A 24,199-nucleotide genomic window follows, 5' to 3' on the forward strand; every position below is an offset into this window, starting at 1 on the left:
TACATTTACAATGTAGTGTGTGTACATAAAATTTTTTAAAAAAAAAGGTAATGGAGGTAAAGACTATTGGCTAATGGTGCACGGAGGGAATCGCAATTATTAAAATGATTTGTTGAATGTAAAACTGGTGATCTACCCTGTAAGCCTTCACTTACTCAATACACAATAAAACCTTTAAAAAAAGAGACAGCATGCAGACTGAGACTCCACATACACCAGCTCGAGACACTCTGGTGCATGGACCCCAGGAAACACACGAGAGGGTTCACAGCAGAGGTATGTGTGACAAAGGCGCAGCATCCTGGGGACAGGTAAATGTTCACATTAACAGGTCACTATGCATCAGAGGAATGAATGACCCTTGTCTCTGTGCGCCAACTTGAATCAATGCCAGAAACATCACGTAGTGCCCGGCAGAAACTTGCAGAAGGAACGCTCGGTTTGTAATGACTTATATGAACGCTTTCAACATGTAAAGCAATTCCATTTGTTGTGTAATGAATTGTCAGGAGGAAGTAAGTATGGGAGAGCATGGGCGTGAGAAACTCAGGATGGCGTGGTAGGGGGTGGACACAGATGGGGACTGAGATTCATTTTCTAAGTTGTACAGCGAGGCAGGGGGTAAACTTCTGTCATGAGAAATCCCTTCTGAATCTCCAGACACGTTGCAAGCGCTGCTTCTTCCCTGCAGATGGACAACTCACCGAGGATGGCGAAGATGATCATGAAGAAGAGCAGAAGCAGTAGGATGTCCATGAAGGGCGGCAGGGACTGGAAGATCTGCCGCAGGTTCCTGTGGGGGAGACACAGGCTGGACTTGCTGCCTGGGGCCCCTCGGTAGAGTGCTCCCTTGTCCAGGCCGGGGAAGCTCCTGACTCAGGAGTATGAGATCCCACGGCACCATGACTGCTTGTAACTCGGGGCTTTGTGCTGTCCTACGGTGGTGGCTTCTTGAGACTCCTCCGCTCAGCGGGTGATGGGGTGGACCCAGGTGGGTGCAACACTGACTCAGCCACCCCATCCTCCTCACAAATCCCAGACAGGAGGGTCCACTGCATAGCCCTGCCCGAGGTGCGGGCTGCACAAAGCCCTGGGACACTTGCTTCTGGCTTTGTGGGTGGGCACAAAAAATCAATGAACCCACTGCCATAGAATCCACTCTGACTCACCGTGACCCTGTTGGACAGAGTAGAACTGTCCCTTTGGGCTCCAAAGGCTAGAACCTTTGTAGAACTACACACTCATGTCTTTCTCCTGAAGAGCAGTGGGTGGATCCAACCACTCGGTTAGCAGCTGAGTGTTTCAGCGCTGTGCTCCTAGGGCTCCTTACGAATACATAACCACCGTCGCCAGCAGTACCCTTGCCACATGGTTTTCCAGGGGGCGTTTTTCAGGTGGTCACATGGCTGAGGGTAAGCGATGTGCTGTGTGCTCTATTGAAGTACCGTGCTGATCATGTGCCGATGGACTCATAGACTCTGTTGTGCCAGCCCAGCGGCGTGGACCAGGCCATGATAGTGCCTAACTCGCCAGTGCCTCCCCGGGCCTTACCGCCGGACACCGCCGCAGTACCGACAGTCCACCAGGAAAATGCATCGCAGGGCCCGGGTCACTCGCATGTGAGACGTCTGCCGCACCAACACCACAATGGCTTCGATGAACTGGACCACCAGTACGGAGGTCTGTGGGGGGGTGATGGAGCAGCGTCAGGCCCCGCGAGCCCCCAGTCCCCGCCTGAGCACCCTGAACTGAGGACTGCAGAGTTCGCCTCCCTCCTTCCACCTCTCTAGTACCTTCCACCAACTCCCAGGGCCTCCTCAAGAGAAGAGCCCATAGCTGTGCGGCCATAGGAGGCTGGACCCCAGGGGTGCCCCCGGCAGCTCAGACTATGGAAGAGAGGGTCAGAAGGCCAAGTCTCCTCTTGACCTTCTCCTGGTCACTCAGCTCAGCCCTCCTGCTCCAGGAAGTTGCCCGATGACCAGCGTGTGTGCCACTTATACGGCGCAGGACCACAGACCCACTCCTGCAGACACCTGGGACCATCAGTGTGGGCATGGGACCCCCACCTCTGGGATTCAGATTCTATATTATCTGACTCAAAATAAAACCAGAAAGCAATGCATCTCCCTCAAAGGTGACCCTGGTGATGACCAGCCCAGGGTCCAGCACGAGCGCTTGCCAGCATCACCATACTATCCAAGTCCCTGGTGAGACCAGGCTCGATATGACCCTTCTGGGCTAAGACTAGACTCAGGGAGTTCAAAACTGAAGCGAAGACCCTGGTTTGAGGGTGATGGGGAGGAAGTGCTGTAAGAAGAAGGTCAGACACATCACCTTGACCATGGTCCGTTTGTGCCGGATGAAGGTATGGAGGCCCAGCCAACGCAACTTCATGCAGAGTTCAAACACCACCACCATCAGGGCGAGCAGCTCCAGGGTGGCATGGACCTGCAGCCAGGGGATGGAGAAGGTCCTCACGTATGTCCCTCCCACAGGTCCTGGCCTCTCTCAGGATCTGGGGGACTGCACAGGCCCCCTATCCATGCACACAAGTATGTACACACTCACAGGTCACAAAACCAGCCCTGGATGCCTAGAGACACAGCCTTGGCCATGTGGTTTTTCCCAGAACACCTGAACCTAACCTTGATAATCATGAAACCTACGCACTGACGCATACACTGAAGAACTAAGGAGACCGTCTGAAAGTAAAAAAGTAAATGGGATGAAAATTTATATGGAGGTTTGTTCCAGGAAGAATTTCACATTGTTTACAAACAGACTCATAAAATACACGAATCAAATACCAACTGAAATTCACTGCTGTTGAGTCGCTTCCGACTCTCAGCGGCCCTGATGGGCAGAGTAAAGTGTCCTGTGGGGTCTCTGAGGCTGTCATCTTTATGCAGCACACAGCGACACCTTTCTCCTATGGAGAGTGGCTGGTGGGTCCCAACAGCTGATCTCCTGATTAGCAGACAAGTGCTTTTAACCATGGCATCACTATGGCTCGTAAAATATACTGAGGCAGCATGAAGTGGGGCCTAAACTGAAGAGTTATGTTTAAAAACTGAGAGGAAAAACTACCAATATTTACCTGAGCCTCTGAGAGTCCAAGAATCCCTGGTAACCCTCACTGCTCACTTGGCTAAAATGATAGATGTGCCTCTTTCTATGTAAGGCTGACCACAGCTTCTTGGGGTGGGGGCACCTCCTCAGCTATCCCATGTGTCCCTGAAGCAGGGTGGCCCTGAGAAGAGCTGACATGGTCCCTGCCTCGTGGAACTCCTAAAGGGACATCAAGGCCTCTGAGACCAGATGTGGGGGATCAGATCCAGCTGTAGATGGAGGTCTCCTGGAGACTCAGAGGAGGAGCAGGTGCTGAAGGGGTTCAGGGATGGGAAACGGCTTCCTTGGTGGGGTGGCGGTGTAAGGGTGCGTGAAGAGGAAGGAGGACAGGTCAGTTCGGAATGGCCAGTGTTGAGGGAGGAGAAACTGATTTTAAGGGACCACGAACCCCAGGCTGGATGAGATAGCCACAAGTCTGAAAAGACAGGAGACCACCCCCTGGACAGAGTGGGAGACAAATGTGGAACAAACTCTGGTCTGGACCCCCAAGAGTGGATTTTAGGCACCTTTCTAGCGTGGAACTAAATCCACCCACGGAATCACTGTTCTGACAAACAACAGACAGAATTGTCACGTGCGCATGAGGAACATACTCCTTAGAACAATGAAACCGTATGAGACCAAAAGCTCAGCATTTGCCCAAAAGCAAAGCGCAGAAGGGGCTTGGAAGATGGGCTAATAGAAATGTGTAGTCCAGGGAGGAAGAGGGAAGAGTGTTGTTACACTGAGTGGATCTCAATCAATGTCATGGAACACTATAAGTAGACATTCTTGAATCTGGAGTCCTGGTGTAGTGCTGTGAGTTAATGTGCTGGACTGCAAAGTCATGTGAACTGCAAGGTTGGTGGTTCAAGCTCACCGGCCGCTCCTCAGAAACCCTATACAGAGTCGCTATGGGTTGGAACCGACTCGACGGCACTTAACAACAACAATACATTCTTGAAGAGGCAACTGCATTGCTCTTTAAGCTTTTGCCCGTATCACAGCGCCCAGTCTTCCACACCTCCCCTGCGAAGAGTGGAGAGGGGTCTCCACTGGCAGCCTTGGTGGGCCTCTGACCACAGCCGAATGCTGAGGGTGGATCCAATGTGCTGGGGCTGCGGCGGGCAGGGCATGGACATGTGGGGGCTGGTCTTGTGCCAGGCCAGCCTGGAGGGGAGTGTGAGCAGAGCCACAGAGCAGTGAAGGGCCCTCAGTGTGGGACCCTCATGGCTCAGCGCCTCTCGGTTGTTCATCTGTGTGCAGAGTCACCCTTCCAAAATGTCCCCCAGCCAGGGAGCAGGGCCACTCACGTAAATGCCCAGCCGGAGCGCAGGGACGGCGGGGGCCTCACACAGGGACAGTAGCAGCAAGAGCAAGGCCGTGGACAGCTCCATCAGGTAGAAGAGGTGGTTGTGTGCAAAGAGGTAGGCTGCCAGCGCTTTGGCGTTCTTGGGGTGGGTGAAGAACTTATCATTATTCTCGCCTTCCTGCGGAAACAAGAGCCACGTGAGCACCCAAGCCTGGGCGGGGGCTGGGGACTGAACACGGGACATGGGAATGATTGTCTTCACAGAGCGGCCTGTCAGGTGAGCTCACCCGATTGCTGACAAGACTCAGGAAGACCTGCTGCCTCTGAAAAGCCACTCTGAGGAGTCTGACAGCACCAAAGACACAAAGGCCCTGAGAGGAGGGGACAGAAGTACCCAGTGACTCTGGGGTTCTGTCGGGTCCTGAGAAACACTGAGCAAGTCCCTGCCCTTAGCTGAACCACAACCTTCCCACCCTCAAGGAGCAAACACTGACACCTGTTTATAGGACTACCAGAAGGATAAAATGCAATGACATCTGATAAGACACACATGACAGGGGCTGGTACACAACAAGTTCCCCACAGTTAGCGAATTGACTGACAATGAGAGGGGGGAAATGAAGGCAGTGACCAGACCTAGTCAGATCTCTTCACATCATCTATGAACTCAGCTGCTAACTGATAAATAGGTCAGAGGTGCCTTGGAAGAAAAGCCTGGTGAGTTACTTGGGATCCAGACAGCCATTGAAAGTCCAATGGAGCACAGTTCTACCCTGAAACACATGGAGTGTCACCAAGAGTTAGATTCAACTTGACCACAACTCTTCTTGTTTTGTTTTGAACCCCGGCGGGGTATCAAATTTAGCCCTGTCCAAGCTTTCCAACACCTCTTTTCTTATTGGTGTCGAGATCTCTTGGCTATTCTTCCTAATTTACTAACTCCTGCAAAATGGAGGGCTTTGCAGACTTACTGAGCCCACCCTCAATTCCTGCCCCTATAAGCTGTGGCTGACAGGGGCAGAATGCTCACCACATACCAGGTGCCTACTCAGAGCTGGCCAGCTCCCCTCATTTAGTCCTCACAACACCCTGTTCAGGGGAGCAACCACTTCATACCATTATGGGGCACAGAGAGCCTCAGTGATGCCTGAGGTTACAGTCCCAGAGGACCCGAGTGCCCTCCTGCTGGCAGACAAATCAAGGGCACTGGCCAAGAATGTCCACTTGGGGACACCCAAGGCCACTGCTGAGTGTCTGGCAGGACCTGGGGGCTGGGGGTTGTTTCGTGACATCCTCAGAGTTGGTGGGCACAGGCTAAGTAGGGAATTGCCCCACCTCATCAGTACCATTCCCTAGCACGTGCTTGGCTCACATGTTTTGCATGCTTTTGTGGTTCTCAGCTGGGGTGATTTGGCCCCCAGCCCTGGAGACATTTGTCACATGTGGTGGTGGTGGTGATGGGGGTGCTGTCAGCATCTAGCAGGTAGAGGCCAGGGAGGCTTCTAAACTCCCCAAGGATATGGAGGACAGTTTGTGAGTCTGGCCAGACTCAGAAAGGCAGGAAGACCCCCCCTCCATTCCTTCTAAGGAGCACACTGACCCTCAGGGTAGAGACTGCTCCTCTTGACTCTCACAGTGGGGGCAGTGATCTGAGAGAAGCCCTGTGCGTGGATAGTTGAGAGAAGCAAGTGGGGGAACCAGAACTTGAACCTGGGATCCGACCCCTTTCACCAAGAGGCCTTCATAAAGCACCCAGCTACCACTAGAAAGCAGATGCACCTTCAGATGCTCTGGGAGGAGGTCACCCTAGCACCCAGAGACCCTCCTGCCCTGGCAGGCTAAGCTAACACCCAGCACAGAGGTGCCCGCAGGAATCCCAGGACAGATTAGCAGGAGAAGCATTTCGGGGCCGTGGAAAGAGTTCTGGCCCGGTGGGCTCCTGTGCTAGCTCATCAGGGGCTTCAGTGTACACAGCGGAGTCAATTCTGACTTGTAGTGACCCGACAGGACACCATAACCCAACAGAAGTGGAATCACTCCACAGGGTTTCCAAGGCTATCATCTTTACAGAAGCCACATCGTTCTCCTAAGGAACAGCTGGTGGGTTTGAACCACTGACCTTTTAACAACTGCTCCTTCCTGCTAGCCACAGTAGATGTTTTATAAACCTAAACACCCCTCCTGACTCACGGAGACCCCATATGTTACAGAGGAAAACGGCACCATTAGGTTTTCTTTATAGAACAATCACCAGGCCTTTTATCTGAGGTACCTCTGAATAAGCTCGAACCATCAACCTTTTGGTTAATAGCTGATCTTGGCCCACACGGACCTCGTTGTTATAGATGTCTGGATGGGGGCTGCCCAGTAGCTTAGGAGGCTGTGAACCCCTATGCTAGTGGTTTGCTGGGTCATTCTGAAGGGAGTCACTTCTCTAAAGCTGGGGATGTCACGCCCCTCAGCAGAAAAAAAGAAAGGCAAACCCAGAGAAAGAAGTAAACATCTCAGCAGCCAGGCTGAGGGCCTGTGGCCAGCCTTCCTCTCAGTCCCATGGCCAGGGGAGGGAACACACACAGTGGCCTGGGAACCTTCTGGTTTGAATTCTTAACAAATGCAATTTCTTCCAAGCCATAGCTAGGAATGCAGGGCTGGTTTGAGGCAACCACTGACAGACACTTGTAGCTGGTTCAACCCCCTGCTGAGAGCTTCCCTCTCCACCCCAGATACACAGAATCTGAATCACATTTTAACAAGATCTTCCAGATGATTCTTACATATAATAAATGTTGAGAACCCTGGCTCCAGTAATGCTTCTCAGAATTGGGGCCTAACTGGCAGCATTAGGAGGAGCCTGGGAACTTGTTAGAAATGCAAATTCTCTACAGAGGGTTGAACCTGAATGAACCTATTTGAAGCCAAAGACATGGAGGAATGGGGGTGGGAGACTGGTCTTGGATTTTAACTGTAAGACTTGGAATTGCCACAGAGACGTTGGGACAAGATCATCACTGGCGAGGATGGAATGAAATATTAACCATGTTGTGGGATTCAGTGCCAGGACCCCAAAGGAGAACACGAACCTTGTTTCCTGGCTGCGGGTCACGCACTAGATTAGGAACAGAAGAACTCAGGCCAGCTGGACATGACTTCAGTCTCCGCTCCCTGGGGTGGGACGTGACGCCACCAATGAGGGCTGTCTCAAGGCACTCAGCTCCCAAGGGTGAGTGGCCAGGAGGTGAGGCCGCAAGGCTGCGGACGGCCTCGAAGCAGGGAGTGGCCAGTTCTCGGAGTACATTCAAAGCCTGCGGTAGGCTTAAGGATGAAGTTGTCTAGACTAAGTAACATCAGCCTCCAAACATAGCTGTGGATTTCCCTCCATAGGGGCCTGAGTGTGGCTTGCCTTTTATTTTTATACTTTTTACAAAGTGAAGCTACATGTTTTGGTCAGATCATTCAAATGGCACTGAGGATTAGAAACCATGAAATGACTCCCAAATTTCATCAGCCAGAGATGAACATCAGCATTCTGGATGTGCGTGTGTGTCTGTGCGCGTACACACACACACACACACTCACACACACCGGACACAGATGTGTGTCTTCAGCTTTGTATGTGTACATTTTATTTTCAAACAGAAGCCTCCTCTTCCCTGCCTGCAGGCTCTGAGGACTGGTGGGCCGGGGCCAGGGCCAGGAAACGCTCACCTGGAGGTAGATGGCTGCCTCTTGGTAATTCATCTCCCAATTGTGGCTGGTGGGGCTGGAGGGGGGACTGTCACCCCCGGAGCTCAAGCTGGGGTCCCGGGAGTCGCTGATAGCATAGTGGCCCCCATCTGCATTGAAGGAGTGAAAGGGTCACTTCAGCTAAATAAGGCTCCAATCACTAGGAGAGCCTTGTCTGCTTGCACACACACCGCCCCCACCCCCCTTTAGAGAGGGACAGCTGGTTTCATTGCCCTTCACACGTATGCCAGTATTTTACAAATGGGTGCTTTGTGGCAACCTTGTGTCGAGCACATCTTTTGGTGCTGTTTTTCAAACAGCATGTTCTTACTTCATGTCTCCGTGACAAGTTCATTCTCACAATACTTCAAAGCTTTTCTTTTTTCTTGATAAAAAGAAACATTCTGTGATGGTTACCAGGGAATGGGGGCGGAGGGACTTATTCATGGGCTAGAGTGTAGACACGTGTTAACATGGGTGACAGGGCAGGAAATAAACAAGAAGGACATTGGCGGAGGAATGAGCACAGGGAGGAGAGCAAGAGTTACAGAAATGGAGGTAAATGATGTTGACTGATGGTCCATGGCGGGGATTCCAATCATTATAATGGTCAATGATTTGTTGAATGTAAAACTGAGGATCGGCTCTGTAAACCTTCACTCAATTCACAATAATAATAATAACTTTTCCTTAATATTACTGCATACTTTCTAGACGATAGTCTAGTGTACACGTAACTTTTACAAGCACTGGGAAACCCCCAAATATCGTATGACTCACTTTATTGTGACAATGCGGTGGTTGGGAATTGAACTCACAATAACTCCAAGATACGCATGTATACCGGCCAGCAAGAATTACCATGGCTTGGATAAGGGATGCTACATGGTGGGGATTGCAATCAGTGAGATGAAACAAAATGTGTATGAATTGTTGGATAGAAAATTGATGATCTGCTCTGCAAACCTTCACCCAATTCACAACAAAAAGTTAAAACAATAACAACAGAGAGAATTACTATGGCTAGTTCAAATTTTTTTCATTCTCTTGCTATGAAGGAAGGAAGAAAGAAAACATACATGTATCTGGTTATTGGTATAAAAATACAGGGAAGATGATATATCACATCACAACTCAGTGAAACTTGTTCCCAGAGGTGAGGGAACCCAATAGAAGTAGATATAGACTTCGGGCTCTCGGAAGCATGTGAGTTAAAAAATAATAATGGCTACATTTGAAACCTGAGTGCAGGGTCATGGGGTCTCTTCCCTGCTTGACTTCACCTACTTGCTTGCCAGCTGGGTAAGGCCTCTCCTCTGCTTCAGCTAGTCTGGCCCTGGTTGCCTCCAGCCCTAGCTGCATATGTGGCTTCAGGCCTGGCAAGCAAGGGTTGGTTCCGGCCCAGCAGAGGGCAGAAAAAGAATTCTGTTTTAGATTAATTATAAAACGAGGAGCCCTGGTGACGCTAATGGCAAAGCATTCCACTGGGAGCCAAACAGTTGGCGATTCAAACCCACCCAGCGGCTCCACAAAGGAACGGCGTGGTGATCAGCTCCTGTAAAGATCACAGCCTAGCAAACGTCATGTGGCACTTCTGTTACATGGGGTGCTAGGAATGGGAGTGGACTCAACAGTGCCAGCAAAAATTAGTTGCTGGTGACTGTCACGGGCGCAGGAAGAGCCTGGCTGAGCAGGAAAAGAAATGGAAAGACTGCACCAGCTGAGCCTCAACTCCACCCCTAACTTCTGCAAAGTCTGTACCAATCCAGGGCCTTTGTGCTGGGCCCATGTGAGTTCCACGATGAAAGCCTTGAAAATCCTCTGTGGTGGTTCTGGTCTGTCCACTGGATCACTATGGGTCAGACTGGACTCGATGGCAGTGGGTAATCTTTATGGAAGCAGACCGCCCAATCTTTTTCCTGCAGAGTGGCCAGTGCGTTGAAACCACTGATCTTTCTGTTTGCAGCTGACCACGTAACCACTGCATCACTGTTGTTGTTGTTAACTGCTGTCAAGTCAGTTCCGACCCATAGCTACCCTGAACAGGGTTTCCGAGGCTGTAAATCTTTACGGGAGGAGAAAGCCTCCTCTTTCTCCCACGGAGCAGCTGGTAGTTTCGAACTGCTGACCTGGAGGTTCACATCACTAGGGATCTTTAATTGAGGTATGTTGTGGTTGTTAAGTACCGCGGAGTCGGTTCCGACTCATAGTGACCCTGCACAGGATTTTCAAGGCTATAAATCTTTACAGGAGCAGAATGCCTCATTTTTCTCCCACTGAACCACTGGTAGTTTTGAACTGCTGCTCTTGAGGCTGGCATCCCAACTCATAACCACTACGCTACCAGAGCTCCTTTAATTGACGGATTAAGTGGCATATAATAAACTGCACAATTTGATAAGGTTTGGCATATATAAATAACCATGGAAACATCACTACAATCAAGATAATAAATATAACCATCACCCCTGAAATTTCCCTTCTGTCCCCCTAAATCCCAACCTCTAGGCAATCACTGATCTACTGTCTGCCATATAGAGTCAGTAGTTTTTAGAATTTGCTATCAATGAAATCATAGTTTGTTGTTCCGACTCATAGAGACCCTGTATAGGTTTTTTGAGGCTGTAAATCTTTGAGGGAACAGAAAACCTCATCTTTTTATGGCAGAGAAGCTGGGGCGGGGGGGTGGCTCGAACTGCTGACTTTGTGGTTCGCAGTCCGGTGCTTATCCTATAGAGTCACCACAGTTTCTTTCATTCAGCAAATTGTTGAATTTCATCTGTGTTCACTGAACATAACCACTGAGCTGTGCTCTATTACATGGATGTACCAGTGAGTTCATCCAGCTCCTGCTGATGGATACTGGCATCATTCCTAGGTTTGGGGTATTTCACATAGAGCTGCTATGCTCAGTCTTGTGTGGGTTCCTGTCTGCTTTTGTTTCTCTTGGTAAATAACTAGGAGCGAAATACCTAGGTTAGGTATATACTGTACCAGACGGCTCACAATACCATCATGTCGTGATTACTGGGTAGCTGTGCACGTCAGGTAGTGTTGGTCCTCCCACTTGCTTGTCTCGTTCAAAGATGAGTTCTCTGCCCCGGTGCCTACAGAGTGGCGTCTCCCAAGTGTGCCCTTGATGCTTGCTTGTGAGAGAACCAAGCTTCAGGCAGAGACAGGAGAAGGTCAAACCACCTTCCTCAATCTGTTCCCGTGGATCAGAGAAGCATCAGCCAAAGGGTGGCTCCCGAGTAGGGAGAGCCTCTGACGGACGCCTCTGATGGACTACTGGAGGGGCTGCACCCTTGTGTGCCCTTGCCCCATCCTCCTCGACCTTCACACCCTGCTGCAGTCGCCAGCTCCAGCTCCACAGCAGAGTCCTGAGTTAAATAAATCTAGTGACAGAGCGACTGGGGCGGCGGTGTGGGCACAGATGGCAGCAGACATTAGTGTCACATTCCCACCCTGCATTAAAGAGTGAAGTGTCGATGGGAGGCCCCCCCCCGCCTGGAAGACACCCCATCTGAGCCTTCCTGGAGATCTCAGCAGATTGAACCAAGCATCTTCTTCCTGCCCTCTCATTCCCTTGGCCTGTCTCCCTTTTAGTCCTGTACCACCTACATCCTTAAGCACCACTGGACAGGTGGTCTAAAGCACCATGTGATGTTTCTAAGTGTCCCAGCACAGGTGAGAGCTGCCTCCTCTTCCCTGGCACACAATCCCCCCAAAGCCCCCACACAGAGCTTTTGAAATAAGCCCACGATGACCCTGGGGACAGGGAGGAGGACTGTCCTCAGAGACAGAAACTTGGACACCACCAGCCTCACTCTGCATGGCAGGTCAAAGTGGGTCTCCTCCCTCACACTGACCACTTCACAAGGGCCTCCTTCAGACTGCTTCCTGCTAGCCGGGCCCAAGCAGCTTGCTGCAGGTGAATTCTGTGAAACTTAGTCATCACGGAACTCTGCTGCTTCCAGCCACCAGCAAGCAGCCTGTCGTCAGAGCTAGATTCCAACTCTTCAGCATGCAAGCACGCAGAACCCCAGGTAGGCCTCTGTGCTACAGAGCACAGATGACACCGAGACCGTGAACATCATATCCTCCAAGGGCAGACAAGGTCAGGGGTGGAGGTCAGAGGAAGGGCAGTTTCTGCTCGATGCACAGAGAGACTTTGTGATGCACACACAGCCCAGGGCCTCAAGAAGGGGTTCCATGGCCATTATGGGGCTGGTTTCTAAAAGGGAGGCTCACATGGCAGGGGGATAGTTTGGCTGGCTGTCCTTCCATCTTGTAGCATCTATGCATCTGCGGCTGTACAGAGGTTGTGAGGGGAGACAGGATGGAGGATGCAGAGGGCCTCCTTACCAACAGCTCAGAGTCCATGAGCCGTCCTTGTGGGTCAGTAGGGTCCGATCACCACTGACTGCCTGGCCACATGGAGAGGACCTAGCTCTCACTTCCTTCCCGCCAATGTATGCAGTCCAAACCTGAGTAATCCACGTCTGATGGCACTGCAAACAATCTGTGTGCCACGCATGTTGTTGCTGTTAGCTGCCATTAAATTGGCCTCTGGCTCATGGCAACCAGCCTACAACAGAATCCGCTGAGGATATGACCATTGTGATCTAGGGGGTTTCATTGGCTAATTTCTAGAAGGAGTTGATTAGGCCTTTCTTTCTGGTCCATCTTCATCTGGAAGGGACACTGAAACAGGTCCAGCCTCCTACAATAGGCACGTCTCCAGTGATGGACAGGTGGCAGCTGGGTAAGAAGTGTGCTGGCTGGGACCTGGACCTAGGGCTCTCCCGTGGAAAGGGAGAATTGTACCACTGAAACACCACTGTCCCCACCAGTGCCAGGCATACATACATAAATATACGCAAAATCCAAGCCTCACAACAACCTTGAGAGGCTAATACAATTTGTTGTTCTCCCTGTTTTACAGCTTAGGGACCGAAGCACAGGGAGCCCAGGGTTACATGTTTACAAAGTGATGGAACTGGGAAAGGGCCCAGATCAGTGCTGGGAACTGAGCGTTGCTCCTTGTGTTACTCGGATGGAAATGTCTTCTCAAGATACAGGTCAACTTGGATAGGCCATGACCCCTACCACCGTCTGGTGGGCCTCTATTTGTGAATAGTCTCCACTTTATGGTATGTTATAAATCCTAGTATCTCTATATTAATGGGGGTTCTGGTGTGGACTACTAAACACAAAGTTGGCAGTTCAAACCCACAAACCACTCCCTGTAATCCCCATACAGGGTCACTATGAGTTGGTACCGACTCAACTGTACTTAACAACAACATGCATTACTGGGGAGTCCTGGTATGGTGCTGTAAGTTTATAAACACTGAATTGTTAACCACAAGGTTGGCAGTTCAAACCCACCAGTGCTCCTTAGAAACCCTATACAAGGTTGCTATGAGTCAGAACTAACTCCACAGAACTTAACAACCACAATAACATATATTAATGGAATCCTGGTGTGGCACTGTAGTATAAGCATTGGACTGCTAACTGCAAGCTCAATGGTTCAAACCCACGAGCCACCCCTTGGAAACCCTATACAGATTTACTATAGAGTCAGTTAGCAACAACATATACTAATAAGACAGGTTCAGTGTGGGTTGTGCCTTTTGAGAGGGTGTGATCCAAGTCACACGTTTACTCAAGTCACCCCCTGGCTGGAGTCCCATCTTGTGCTTTACAAGAGATAAAAAAGGAGAGAGAAGTGAGCAGAGAATAAAAGGACCTCACTATGGCTAAGAAGGAGTCCTGGTGTGGCGCTGCTGGTTAATGCGACAGACTGCAAAGTCGTTTGAATTACAAGGTCGGCAGTTCAAGCTCACCAGTCGCTCCTCAGAAACCTTATACAGGGCTGCTATGGGTTGGAATTGACTCGACAGCACTTAACAACTACAACAATGACCAAGAAAGAAGAGTCGGCTGCAGTGTGTGTCCCTGGGCCCAGGGGTCCTATATTCACGGGCAGATTGATGCCAACACACGTAGATCTCCAAGGATCTTGCCCACAGATGTTGAGACGAGGACATCCCCCAAAAGCTGACACAGAGAGAAAGCCTCCCCCTATGGCCAACTCCCTAGATCTGGACTTCCAGCCTCCAAAATGGTGACAGAATAAATTTGTGGCATTTTGGTTAGAGCAGCACTAGGTAACCGAGCCACTGAGAGTCGACTTGATGGCAGTCACTGGGCTTTACAGTCCCTGGCACGGCTGCAGCCGTCCCTTTTTCTAGGAATGGTTGTCACGGTGCTCTAGATGAGCATACAAGGAGCCTGAGGAGATTGCTGCAGAGCTCTCCTGCTCAGTTCTGGGCAGTCAGCAGTTGGAGTACTTCCCCAAGACAAACATTGGCCACTTATCCATCACTGCAGAAGGGTGGAGGGGAGCTCTGTGGACCCGCACGCAGTCTTCTGAGGGAGTAGCCATTTGTCAGTCTCTTGTGATGAGCAGCATGTAGCTGTGAGACAAGTTTAGCCTCTATGACCAAAACCAGGACTCAAGACAACCATTGCATACACTCATTTCCAGAGGCTGGAGCCATGAGGGACCAGAGACAGGCTGGAGGCTGCGGTAGGGGTTGTAGGGAGTGTAGGTTCCCCGACCCACACACTCAGCAGGACAGTTGCCCTGGGGACCGTGGGTGGCTCATCCCTCAAAGGGCAGTAGGCAAGACAATGGCTGTACCAGACCACCAAGTCTCACTCCCCTCCTGGTTCCACCACGACCCTTTGCAAACCATCTCATGCCTAGACCGTATAGCTCCTCCAACCAAGGGTTCCCTGCTCTCCATCTGACCCTCTAGGACTTCATCTCCACATTGTCAGAGAAACCCTGTCTTCTTGTTGTTGACATCGCCGCATTAGTAACCCATCATACTGTATTGCAAGTCACCCTGGTGACACAGAGGTTAAAGTGCTCTGCAACAAACCAAAAGAAAGTTTAGAAGTTCAAACCCACCAGCTGCTTTGTGGGGAGAAAGAGGAGGCCGTTTGCTCCCGTAAAGACGACAGCCTTGGGGATCCTATCGGGCAATTCTCCAGGGTTGCTATGAGGCAAAATAGACGCTAAGGCAGTGAGTGTGAGGGTTTTATACTATGTCAAAACGATCATTGAAAAGCGTCAGCATAACGTGTCATTTCTCTGCCCCAACTGTGTGTCTCCCCTCACACCAAATGTGTTGGACATCCTAACACCTACACTGGTTTAAATGAACGCTGATGGTGTGGCGGTTACAGCGCTCAGCTGGCCCTCCAGTGACAGAGATATGGCAGTCTGCTCCCGTAAAGACGAGACCTTGAGAACCCTACGGGGTAGTTCTACTATGTCCTATAGGGTCATTGTGACCAGGACTGGACCCCAAGGCAGTTGGGTTTGTTTCTTTTTAAAATCATAGTGGTTACAGCCCCATTTGGGACTGGGTTGGCACTATTACGTTAACGAGCAGGATTTGTGCAGTTTTCATGGAGACAGTCTTTTCTGAGAGATAAGAGATGAACCAAACAAGTGAGTGAGCAGAGATAGGCTTAGATAGATGCCAAGTCACATGGAGATCTCCAAGGAACCAGGAAGTAGACGCGAACAAGCCAAAAGAAAGAGAAAGCCTTCCTCTAGATTCAATGCCCTGGCCTCCTAAACTATGAGAGACTAAACGTCCGTCTGTTGAAGCCATCCCCTTGTGGCCTTCCTGTCAGAGCAGTATGAGAGAACTATGACGTGTCACAGTAATCTGGCTCCCTGAGAAAACACCCATGTCCTGCCTGTGGATTTACAAGTCCCATGAAATCTGTCCCTGCAAACTGTCTGCCATCCCCTCGACCCACTCAGTCCCGCTACAATGGTTCCTTGTCATCCTTGAACACACCTGGAACGTTCTGCCTGGGGGCCTTGGCATGTACTGTTCTCTCCTCCCTCCCTGATCTTGAAAAGACTGGCTTCTTCTAGCACGATCTTTTAGCTCTCTGCACACACCTGAGGCTGTCCTTGATCTCCCCTATAGTGTCACTCCAACTTTCTCCCCCTCTTCCTGCTCTGTTTTCCTCCTGGGGTTGTATCACCCCTAAATGTAAGCTCCATCGGGACAAGACTCTTGTTCCCTGCTGCTTCCAGAGCCCAGAACCATGCCTTGTTGTTGTTGTCAGGTGCCATCGAGTCGGAACCGACTCATAGCGACCCCATGTACAGCAGAACGAAACAACATCTGATCCTGGGCCAACCTCACTACCACTGCCACACTTGAGTCCATCAACGATGCCACCTGGCCAATCCATCTCGTTACGGGTCTTCCTCTTTTTCTCTGACCCTCCATGCCTAATGCTCAGTAAATAGTGGGTCTGAGTTGAAATGCCACAGATTTCACCCTGAAGATTCTGCAAACTTCTGAGGAACACTTAAAAGAGGGGAGAGAGGTGGTGGTGGTAGGGGGGGGCAGGGGGAAGGCTCAAGACCCTGGGGGCAGAGAGCAGACAACATCAACTTCAGTGAGGGTCCACCAGAGGGTGTTTAAGAAGGGGTGTGTCATGATCTCTGGGTGATTTTCAAATATAATTCTTTTAAGAATTTGTTGAAGAGCGATTATTTTGTATAAGAGTAATTCAAGATACACCCTTACAATGAAAAGAAAGGAAAAATATTACTCATGGATTTGAGGGGAAATAGAGACTTCTCCCCTCCCGGCATGGACTTTGTTCATACTGCCTACCCATTCAATCTCAGGCTTCCGCAGAAAACAACTTGGCTTGCTGGCAGACCAGGTCCAAAAAGGCAAAGTACCAGTGCTTGTTTGTGGCTTTTAGGAGGAGGGTGTTTGAAAGCCTGAAGTGATGTGGTCCTCTGAGGGGCTTTTCAAGCAAGCCCCAGGAAATATCAAAGAACCTCCTTTCCGCCCAGGCCTGCGTGGCTGGGCAGCACATTTAGGGATTATATACAAAGGACACAAATCAAAGGCAGGGAGCCAGCCCATTTCTTCCACAGATAACCTCACAAGGAGGCAGCTGTGGAGGGGCTCAGTACACGGCCAGGGGCAGGCCGTGGGACCTCATGGGGCCTCAGCCCCGGCCCCATCCTCTCTGCTTGGACCCTGTTTCCCACTTCCCGGGCAGTAGAAGCCATCCCAGAGGCCCTGATATTCTCTGAGAACAGTGTGTGCCGATCCACGGGGAGGTCTGCTCAAAGGTTCAGCGGCTTCCCAAAAGCAAAGAACTGTTTCAGTCCATAAGGAAGGGAGGAGGCAGAGATGAGAGGGCCCCAGTGGTCAGTAAGTCCTGAGACCGATGGACCTGTGCCCAAGTGGAGTGTGCCCTCTTTGCTGGGAGGGGTGGGGGAGTCTCCCTAGACGGGCTTCACAGGGCAGGGTATAAAAGGCAGAGTCCAGACGATGGTCAGTCCCCACCTTCCCCTCAGATCCCACCCACTCACTCTGTTCGGGACTTCTGCCTGGGGGGGCCTCAGAACCCCCAGGATATGTTGGATACCCTGCCCGGCCAGCTCCTGTTTGAATCTGCACCTTCCTTGAGAAACCTTGGTTCCTACGTGTCCATGTGGATGATTGTGCTCCTCCACATAGGAAGAGCCCCAAGCCCTGAGCCCACCCTCTGGGTGCCAGCCTAGCAAGGGGCGGGCACAATGGAGGCGTACCGCATGGGTCCAGCTGGTGGAAACAGGACGAGCTCACCACGGGACTGTCGGGGAGCGGCCCCACCACCGCCTCCTCCAAGATGCTGACTGGCCCTTGCAGCTTCATCCCTGTCATTGCCGGGAGGCTGGCGACTCCGGAGGGGAGGAGAGAGAAGCAGAGAGAAGCACTCTGGTTCTCACAACAAGCAGTGTCTCTACTTGCCCGGCGTTTTAAAATGCTGACCAGGAACAACCTTGGCAACCAGGAAGACGAATTTTGTGCCTCGAGGAGAGTTCCACGAAGGGGAACATTTTGTTCTGCACTCCTGGTGCCCTGGGCAGAGATCTCATGTGAAGACCAGGCTGAAAAGCCAGTGGCCCTTTGCCACTAGAGATTTATACCCCTAACTACCCTCCCTGGATCACCGCCATCTGCCCGGAGAGGCAAACAGTAAAGCACTCGGAGGAGGTGGGGAAGGGGCAGAAAGAAACACAGAACTGACAGGGATTAGAACACAGAAAAGGCTGTGACTCCAAGTGTGCCTAGACGTCCTCGTGCAGAGGACAGGCAGTTGAATCAGGAGGACCTGTTTGCACAGATGGTAACGCTTCCGCCACGCTGATGTAACAGGGCCCAGACGTTCCCTGCAAAACAGCTGGCTGCTTTGCATGTAGCCTCTGAAATGACCCTGTGGGGACACCGAGGTTTCCGTTCGCTGGAGCACAGCCTTCAGTGGCGTCCTGGTGGTGCCAGTAAATAGAAACAGTCTCCATATGCCGGTCATAAAGCTGTGTGAGGGAGGAGGGCAAGAGCAGCCCTAGATGCCCCACCCCCACCCCAGGGTCAGGCTCTGGCTCAGGCTCAGGCTCAGGCTGTCGATTGGGGTCTAGGGTCAGAGGTTGCTCCAGTTAAAAAGTCTGTGAATGCTTGTGGGAAGTAGCTCTGGAGAGGAAGACAAAGCAGTCACTGTTCTTGGGTTCAACCTTTCCTTTTACAATCTCTTCACCATTCTAAAGTCTCAGACACACATACACATGAACACACACACAAACACATGCATGCACACAGATACATATATAAATGTACAAAGCCTCATGTTCTTAGACATGCATGCACAAACACATGCATGCACACACATGCACAAGGCCTGATGTTCTCATACACGCACGCACACGAACACATGAGCACATGTACATGCATGTACACACACACAAAGCCTCATGTTGCCAAACACTTGAATACCCGTACATGTATGTATACATTCAAAAGCCTTATGTTGTCAAGCACACAAAAAACCATGCACACATGTACATGCATGTTATTGTTGTTAGGTGCCATCGAGTCGGTACCGACTCATAATGACCTTATGCACAGCAGAATGAAATACTGCCCGATCCTGGGCCTACTGCACTATTGTTGCCATGCTTATATACATGCACAAATCCTCATGTTCTCAAACACACACATACACAAACACATGAACATACGTACATGCATGTATATGCGCACAAAGCCTCATGTTGTCAACACACAAACAGTTGCACATGTAGATGCATGTATAATGCACATAAGCAGTGCACACAACCCACCCACACATGTGCAGAGGCACACACACATGCACATTCACTCTCTCTTACAACCTCTGCACCCTTGGACACCAGAGTCCAACCCTACTTGTGCCTTGTCCCTAGCCCGGTCCATGATCGTAATCCCCAGAGCCTTGGTTTTGTCACCCATGAACTGGGACTGGTGCCAAGTGTGTTCTGATTGTCACAGAAATGAATGAGAATACCCACAGAGCACCCCGCACCCTCCAAGAACAGGCGCCCACCAGAATGACAACGAGCCATGGCCCAGCTGTTTGCCAGTGGTCGTGGAGAGGAAGATGAGCCTGAGTGACAGGGACAAGTTCCACGGGCACATCACCTCAGCGCTGCTGTGCTGGCTGGCTCTTCAAAGGCCCCGGATGAAAAGTGGTCATAAGAACACAGCAGGCACATGGTCTTCTCTGTCTGATAAGTGGTTGTAAGATACTGTGGGAAGTAGACCCACGCTATGGGTGACCATTCATACAGCCACCAAGCCAGGTCAGAGCTTCTGGCACACATACCCAGCCCCAGAAAGGCCAGAATGGGCACAGAGCCCTCCCTGTTGAATTGCTGGCCTCGAGCCCAAAACCGGTCCTGCCAAAGGCTTAAGTCTGAGGCGGAAAGGGACAACAGAAGGCTGGAGTGGGTCAAGCACTGCGCAGTTCTGGAAGGAGGGACTCTGGACTTTGTCTGCACTGCTTCCAGCTTTGTCTCTGGTCAGTCGACAGGGACCAAATGGCCAGATCCAGGGGATTCCCGTAGACAGTGAGGCCAAGCTGGAGGGGTGAGAACAAGGCTGCAAGAGATGTGCAAAGCTAGGAGGAAAGTCTCAGGAGGCAGAGGCAAGGTCTTCATAACCAGGGGAGTGATTGCAGCTGCTCAGCCCAAGATGCCCACCACCTAACTGGCTACCCAGAACCTCACCAGAGAGCATTCCCACCCTACAACGTTCACCTGGGGAGCCACTTTTTACGCTTAATACGTAATCACAAGTGTAATTTCAGGGAGAAGAAAGGGAGGGTGGAGCTCAAGATGGCTGACCCTCTACGTGCAAGCAGATATAATTTGGTTGAAGCAACATTTACTTAGCACCTACTCCTTGTAAACCCTATACTGGGTCGCTAAGGGTCGGAACTGACTCACCGGTACTTAACAACAAGGAGCTCTGATAGTGTACTGGTTATGAGTCGGGCTGCTAACCTCAAGGTTAGCAGTTCAAAACCACCAGCCATTCCATGGGATAAAGATGAGGCTTTCTGCTCCCGTAAAGATTTACAGCCTTGGAAACCCTATACAGGGTTGCTATGAGTTGGAACCGACTCTACGTCACATCACCACCACCACTAAGGATTGGATCGAAGGCACTCAACAACAACAAAGAGTGGCTCTGGTGTGGCGCTGCATGAACAGCATTGGGACTGTGAACCACAAGGTCATCAGTTCAAACCCACCAGCCGCTCCTTGGAAACCCTCTACAGGGTGGCTGAGTCAGAACCGACTCGACAGCACTTAACAACAACAACAACAGAAAGCACAGTAGTTCCATCAGGTAAGCACAAAGGCCGCAGTTCGAACCTGCCAACTGCTCTGGGGAGAAAGATGAGGCTTTCTGCTCCTAAGAAGATTTAAAGCCTCAGATAGCCTATACAGGGTCGCGATGAGTTGGAACCGACTCGATGGAACTTAATATCAACAAAGAGTCCTGTCGGAGAAGCACTGGACTGCTAGCCACAAGGTCAGCAGTTTAAATGCACTAGCTGCGCCTTGGAAACCCTACATAGGCTCGCCATGAGTTGGAACCAATTCGACGGCATTTAACAATAACAGCGAGTCCTGGTGTGGCTCTGTAGGGTATGCACCAGACTGCTAACTGCAAGGTCAGTGGTTCAAACCTACCCAGCAGCTCCAAGGAAGAAAGGTCTGGCACTATGTTCCTGTAAAGATCATAGCCAAGAAAGCCCTACTGGGGAGGGGGCGCCCTATGTAACAGTTCTACTCTGTTAACACACGGGGGTCTCCATGAGATGGAGCCGACTTGACTTGATGGGAACAGGTTAGGTGTTTTCGGTTTCTGGCAAGCCAGAGTTGGAACTTAGCAACCACAACAACATATACATACACATTTACATAAACAAGCACACCACATTTTATTGTAATTTCCTTTACTGTGCTTTGCAGATACTACATTTTTTTACAAATTGTAAGTCTGTGGCAGCTTTGAGTTAAACAAGCCTATCAACGCTTAACTGCATTTTTTCCAACTGCATGTGCTCATTTCCTGCGCCGCCTTTTGGTAAATTTCACAATATTTCAAACTTTTCCACAATGCAACTGCACACCTAAGAGACTACAGTCTAATGTAAGCATAACTTTGGTATCACTGGGAAACGAGAAAGTTCGTGTGACCCGCTTTATTGCCGTATTCACTTCACTGTGGTGGTCTGGGAGCAAACCTGCGGTATCTCCGAGGTCTGCCTGTATACACTTCATTAGCTCTGCTCCTCCGGAGAACCCAAAGACTCTCGCGCACGTGCGCACGTGCACGCAGGCGCAGACCTGCAGGAGGCAAGCAGGCTCTGCTCTGTTTACCTAGTGGAGGGGGCACACCTGTGCAAACATCTGTCCCATATCCACTCGGAAGCATCAGAAATGCTAATTGTGAGCCGCACAGGGATGAGGGAGAGTGCACAGGAAGGCAAATGGTGAGGCCGTTTTCTCTGTGTAACTGCACTCCAGAGGCCCTGGTGAGAGGCAAGCAGCTGACCAGTGCTCAGAGGGTCAAGTCTGACTGGGAGACTCGCAATGCATGAAGGGAATGAAAGGTTCCCTGTACCCCCTCAGCCAGCAGCACCAGGGCTGGCTAGCCCCTGCCTTGGGGAGTACTGGCTACACCCCAGCATCTGGTTCTTGGGCTGCTGCAGGTGGCTCTGGTCAGAAGCACAGTAGCAGAAATGTCTCAGCCTTGACAATGGTCAGCAGTGTCCTCTCTAGGGCCTAGCTGTTGCTGCTCCAGGGGGGCCCAGGAGGACCTGGACACTCTGAGCAGTGAGTCCAGGCATGGGTTTGGCCTGCTCTTCTTTTCCTTGGTTTCCCTTTCTGTCAAGCAAACAGGAAGACAGATCGAGAGAGGCATCATGAATAAAGAATGTGGTGGAAACCAAGAAGCGACCCTAAAAGAAGGCCTGGCGATGGGCCGGCTGGACTGGCGTCACCCTGGAATGCAATGGGGACGGGGATCAATCAAGCAAGTTCACCACTTGCCACAAACCCAAATCCAAACCCAGTGCCATAGAGTCGGTTCCAACTCAAAGTGACCTAACAGGGCAGAGTAGAGCTGCCCCCCTAGGGTTTCCAAGGTCATAAATCTACGGAAGCAGACCGCCACATCCTTCTCCCTGCAAAGCGGTTGGCGGGTTTGAACTGTTGACCTTTTTTTTTGGTTAATAGTCAAGAGCTCTAGCCATGGTGTCACCAGGTTTCCTTATTATCCACAACAGATCCTTAATAAAATGCAAAAAAAAAAAAAAAAAAAATCCAACTCACATTTTCATAAGAAGAGTTCAAAAAATGTAATGCAAGGAAAAAACACACTCAACTCTCCAAAGCTAGTCTTAGTGGGTTTACACACATGGGGGCTCAGAGAAGGGTAATGCTAAGTCTTTCTCTAGTTTGTCATCATTTGGGGGCCCTGGAGGTGCAGTGGTTAGACGGCGCAGCTGCGGTTTAAATCGGTCAATCAGCTGCTGTGCAGGAGAAAGATGTGGTAAAGATTACAGCCTTGAAAACCCTGTGGGAAAACTCAAGTGTCTTACAGGGTTGCTGTGCGTCAGAATTGACTCAACGGCCTTAGGGTTAGATAGTTTCCATTTGGTGAACTCAGCTTGCAATACGTTATATAAAATTTCCCATGCCAACCTGAATGTCGATCTCCAGATCCCCATTTCACAGATGAAGAAAATAAAGTTTAGGGAGCTGACCCATGTCTTCAAGGCTGCAGTTACCAAGAGCTGAAGCCAGGAACTCAACCCAACCTTAACCTATGACTGTGACGCTTGAAGAAATGCGTCAGCAGATTGCACCACATTCCCCCAGCACACATGCAACATGCCACAAAATCAAACGGGCCAATAGGTCTGCAGGCTCTGTGGACACTGGTCGTGAAAAAACCCAAACTTCATAGATGGCACCAAACTGGCTCTGGGGTGAGCAGTAAAAACAGTGATTCCAAAAAAGAAGGCAGGCCAGCCAAGTGTGAACAGCCGAGCCCGCAAAAAGAGGGGGCCCTGGAGAGTCACAGAGAGAAGACATCACGCTTGTCAACGACCACCCACAAGTGAAAGCTGGGGCAGCCGGCAGCTTGGAGCCACTCCAAGCCATTAGCCAGTACTGAGCACAATGGCTCTGCCCAAGCTGATTTTCAGCAAGAGCTAAGAGGATGAGGCAAAAATAACCAAGTAAAAGCCCACTAACAGAAACAGAGACAAATGAGAGAGAGAGGAGGCCTGCGGGTGGTGGGAAGGCTCAGCTGTGAGGGGCGGTGGGAGCTGAGCACCCCAGGCTGGTACGGCCATTATGGAAATGGGTGGGCTCCCAGGGAAGTGCAAAGCACTAGCAGACTTGCTGTGTTAAAGGAGCCACAGTGGTACATGGGTTATGTGCTCAGCTGCGAACTGAAAGGTTGGGGCTTTAACCCCACCAGCAGCTCCGCACGAAGAAGGCCTGGTGATCGGTTTCTACAAAGACTACACACAGCTTAGGTGAGACCAGAAGACTACACACAGCTTAGGTGAGACCAGAAGACTACGTACAGCTTAGGTGAGACCAGA

The 24,199-nt window shown here is 50.8% G+C and overlaps 1 protein-coding gene across 1 annotated transcript in view; it reads right to left on the minus strand.

Moving 5' to 3' along the window:
* The window catches only part of TPCN1 (two pore segment channel 1), a 58,522-nt gene that overhangs the window by 22,046 nt on the left and 12,277 nt on the right, over nucleotides 1-24,199 (minus strand). Inside the window, exons 2-6 of the mRNA XM_006874020.1 lie at nucleotides 8,126-8,253; nucleotides 4,422-4,598; nucleotides 2,335-2,448; nucleotides 1,552-1,682; nucleotides 705-793 (exon numbers count right to left, since the gene is read on the minus strand). Coding sequence (XP_006874082.1) covers nucleotides 705-793; nucleotides 1,552-1,682; nucleotides 2,335-2,448; nucleotides 4,422-4,598; nucleotides 8,126-8,253 — 639 coding nt within the window. The remainder of the gene's footprint in view (nucleotides 1-704; nucleotides 794-1,551; nucleotides 1,683-2,334; nucleotides 2,449-4,421; nucleotides 4,599-8,125; nucleotides 8,254-24,199) is intronic.

Source organism: Chrysochloris asiatica, unplaced genomic scaffold, assembly GCF_000296735.1.
Source record: "Chrysochloris asiatica unplaced genomic scaffold, ChrAsi1.0 scaffold00258, whole genome shotgun sequence".
Lineage (NCBI taxonomy): Eukaryota > Metazoa > Chordata > Mammalia > Afrosoricida > Chrysochloridae > Chrysochloris > Chrysochloris asiatica.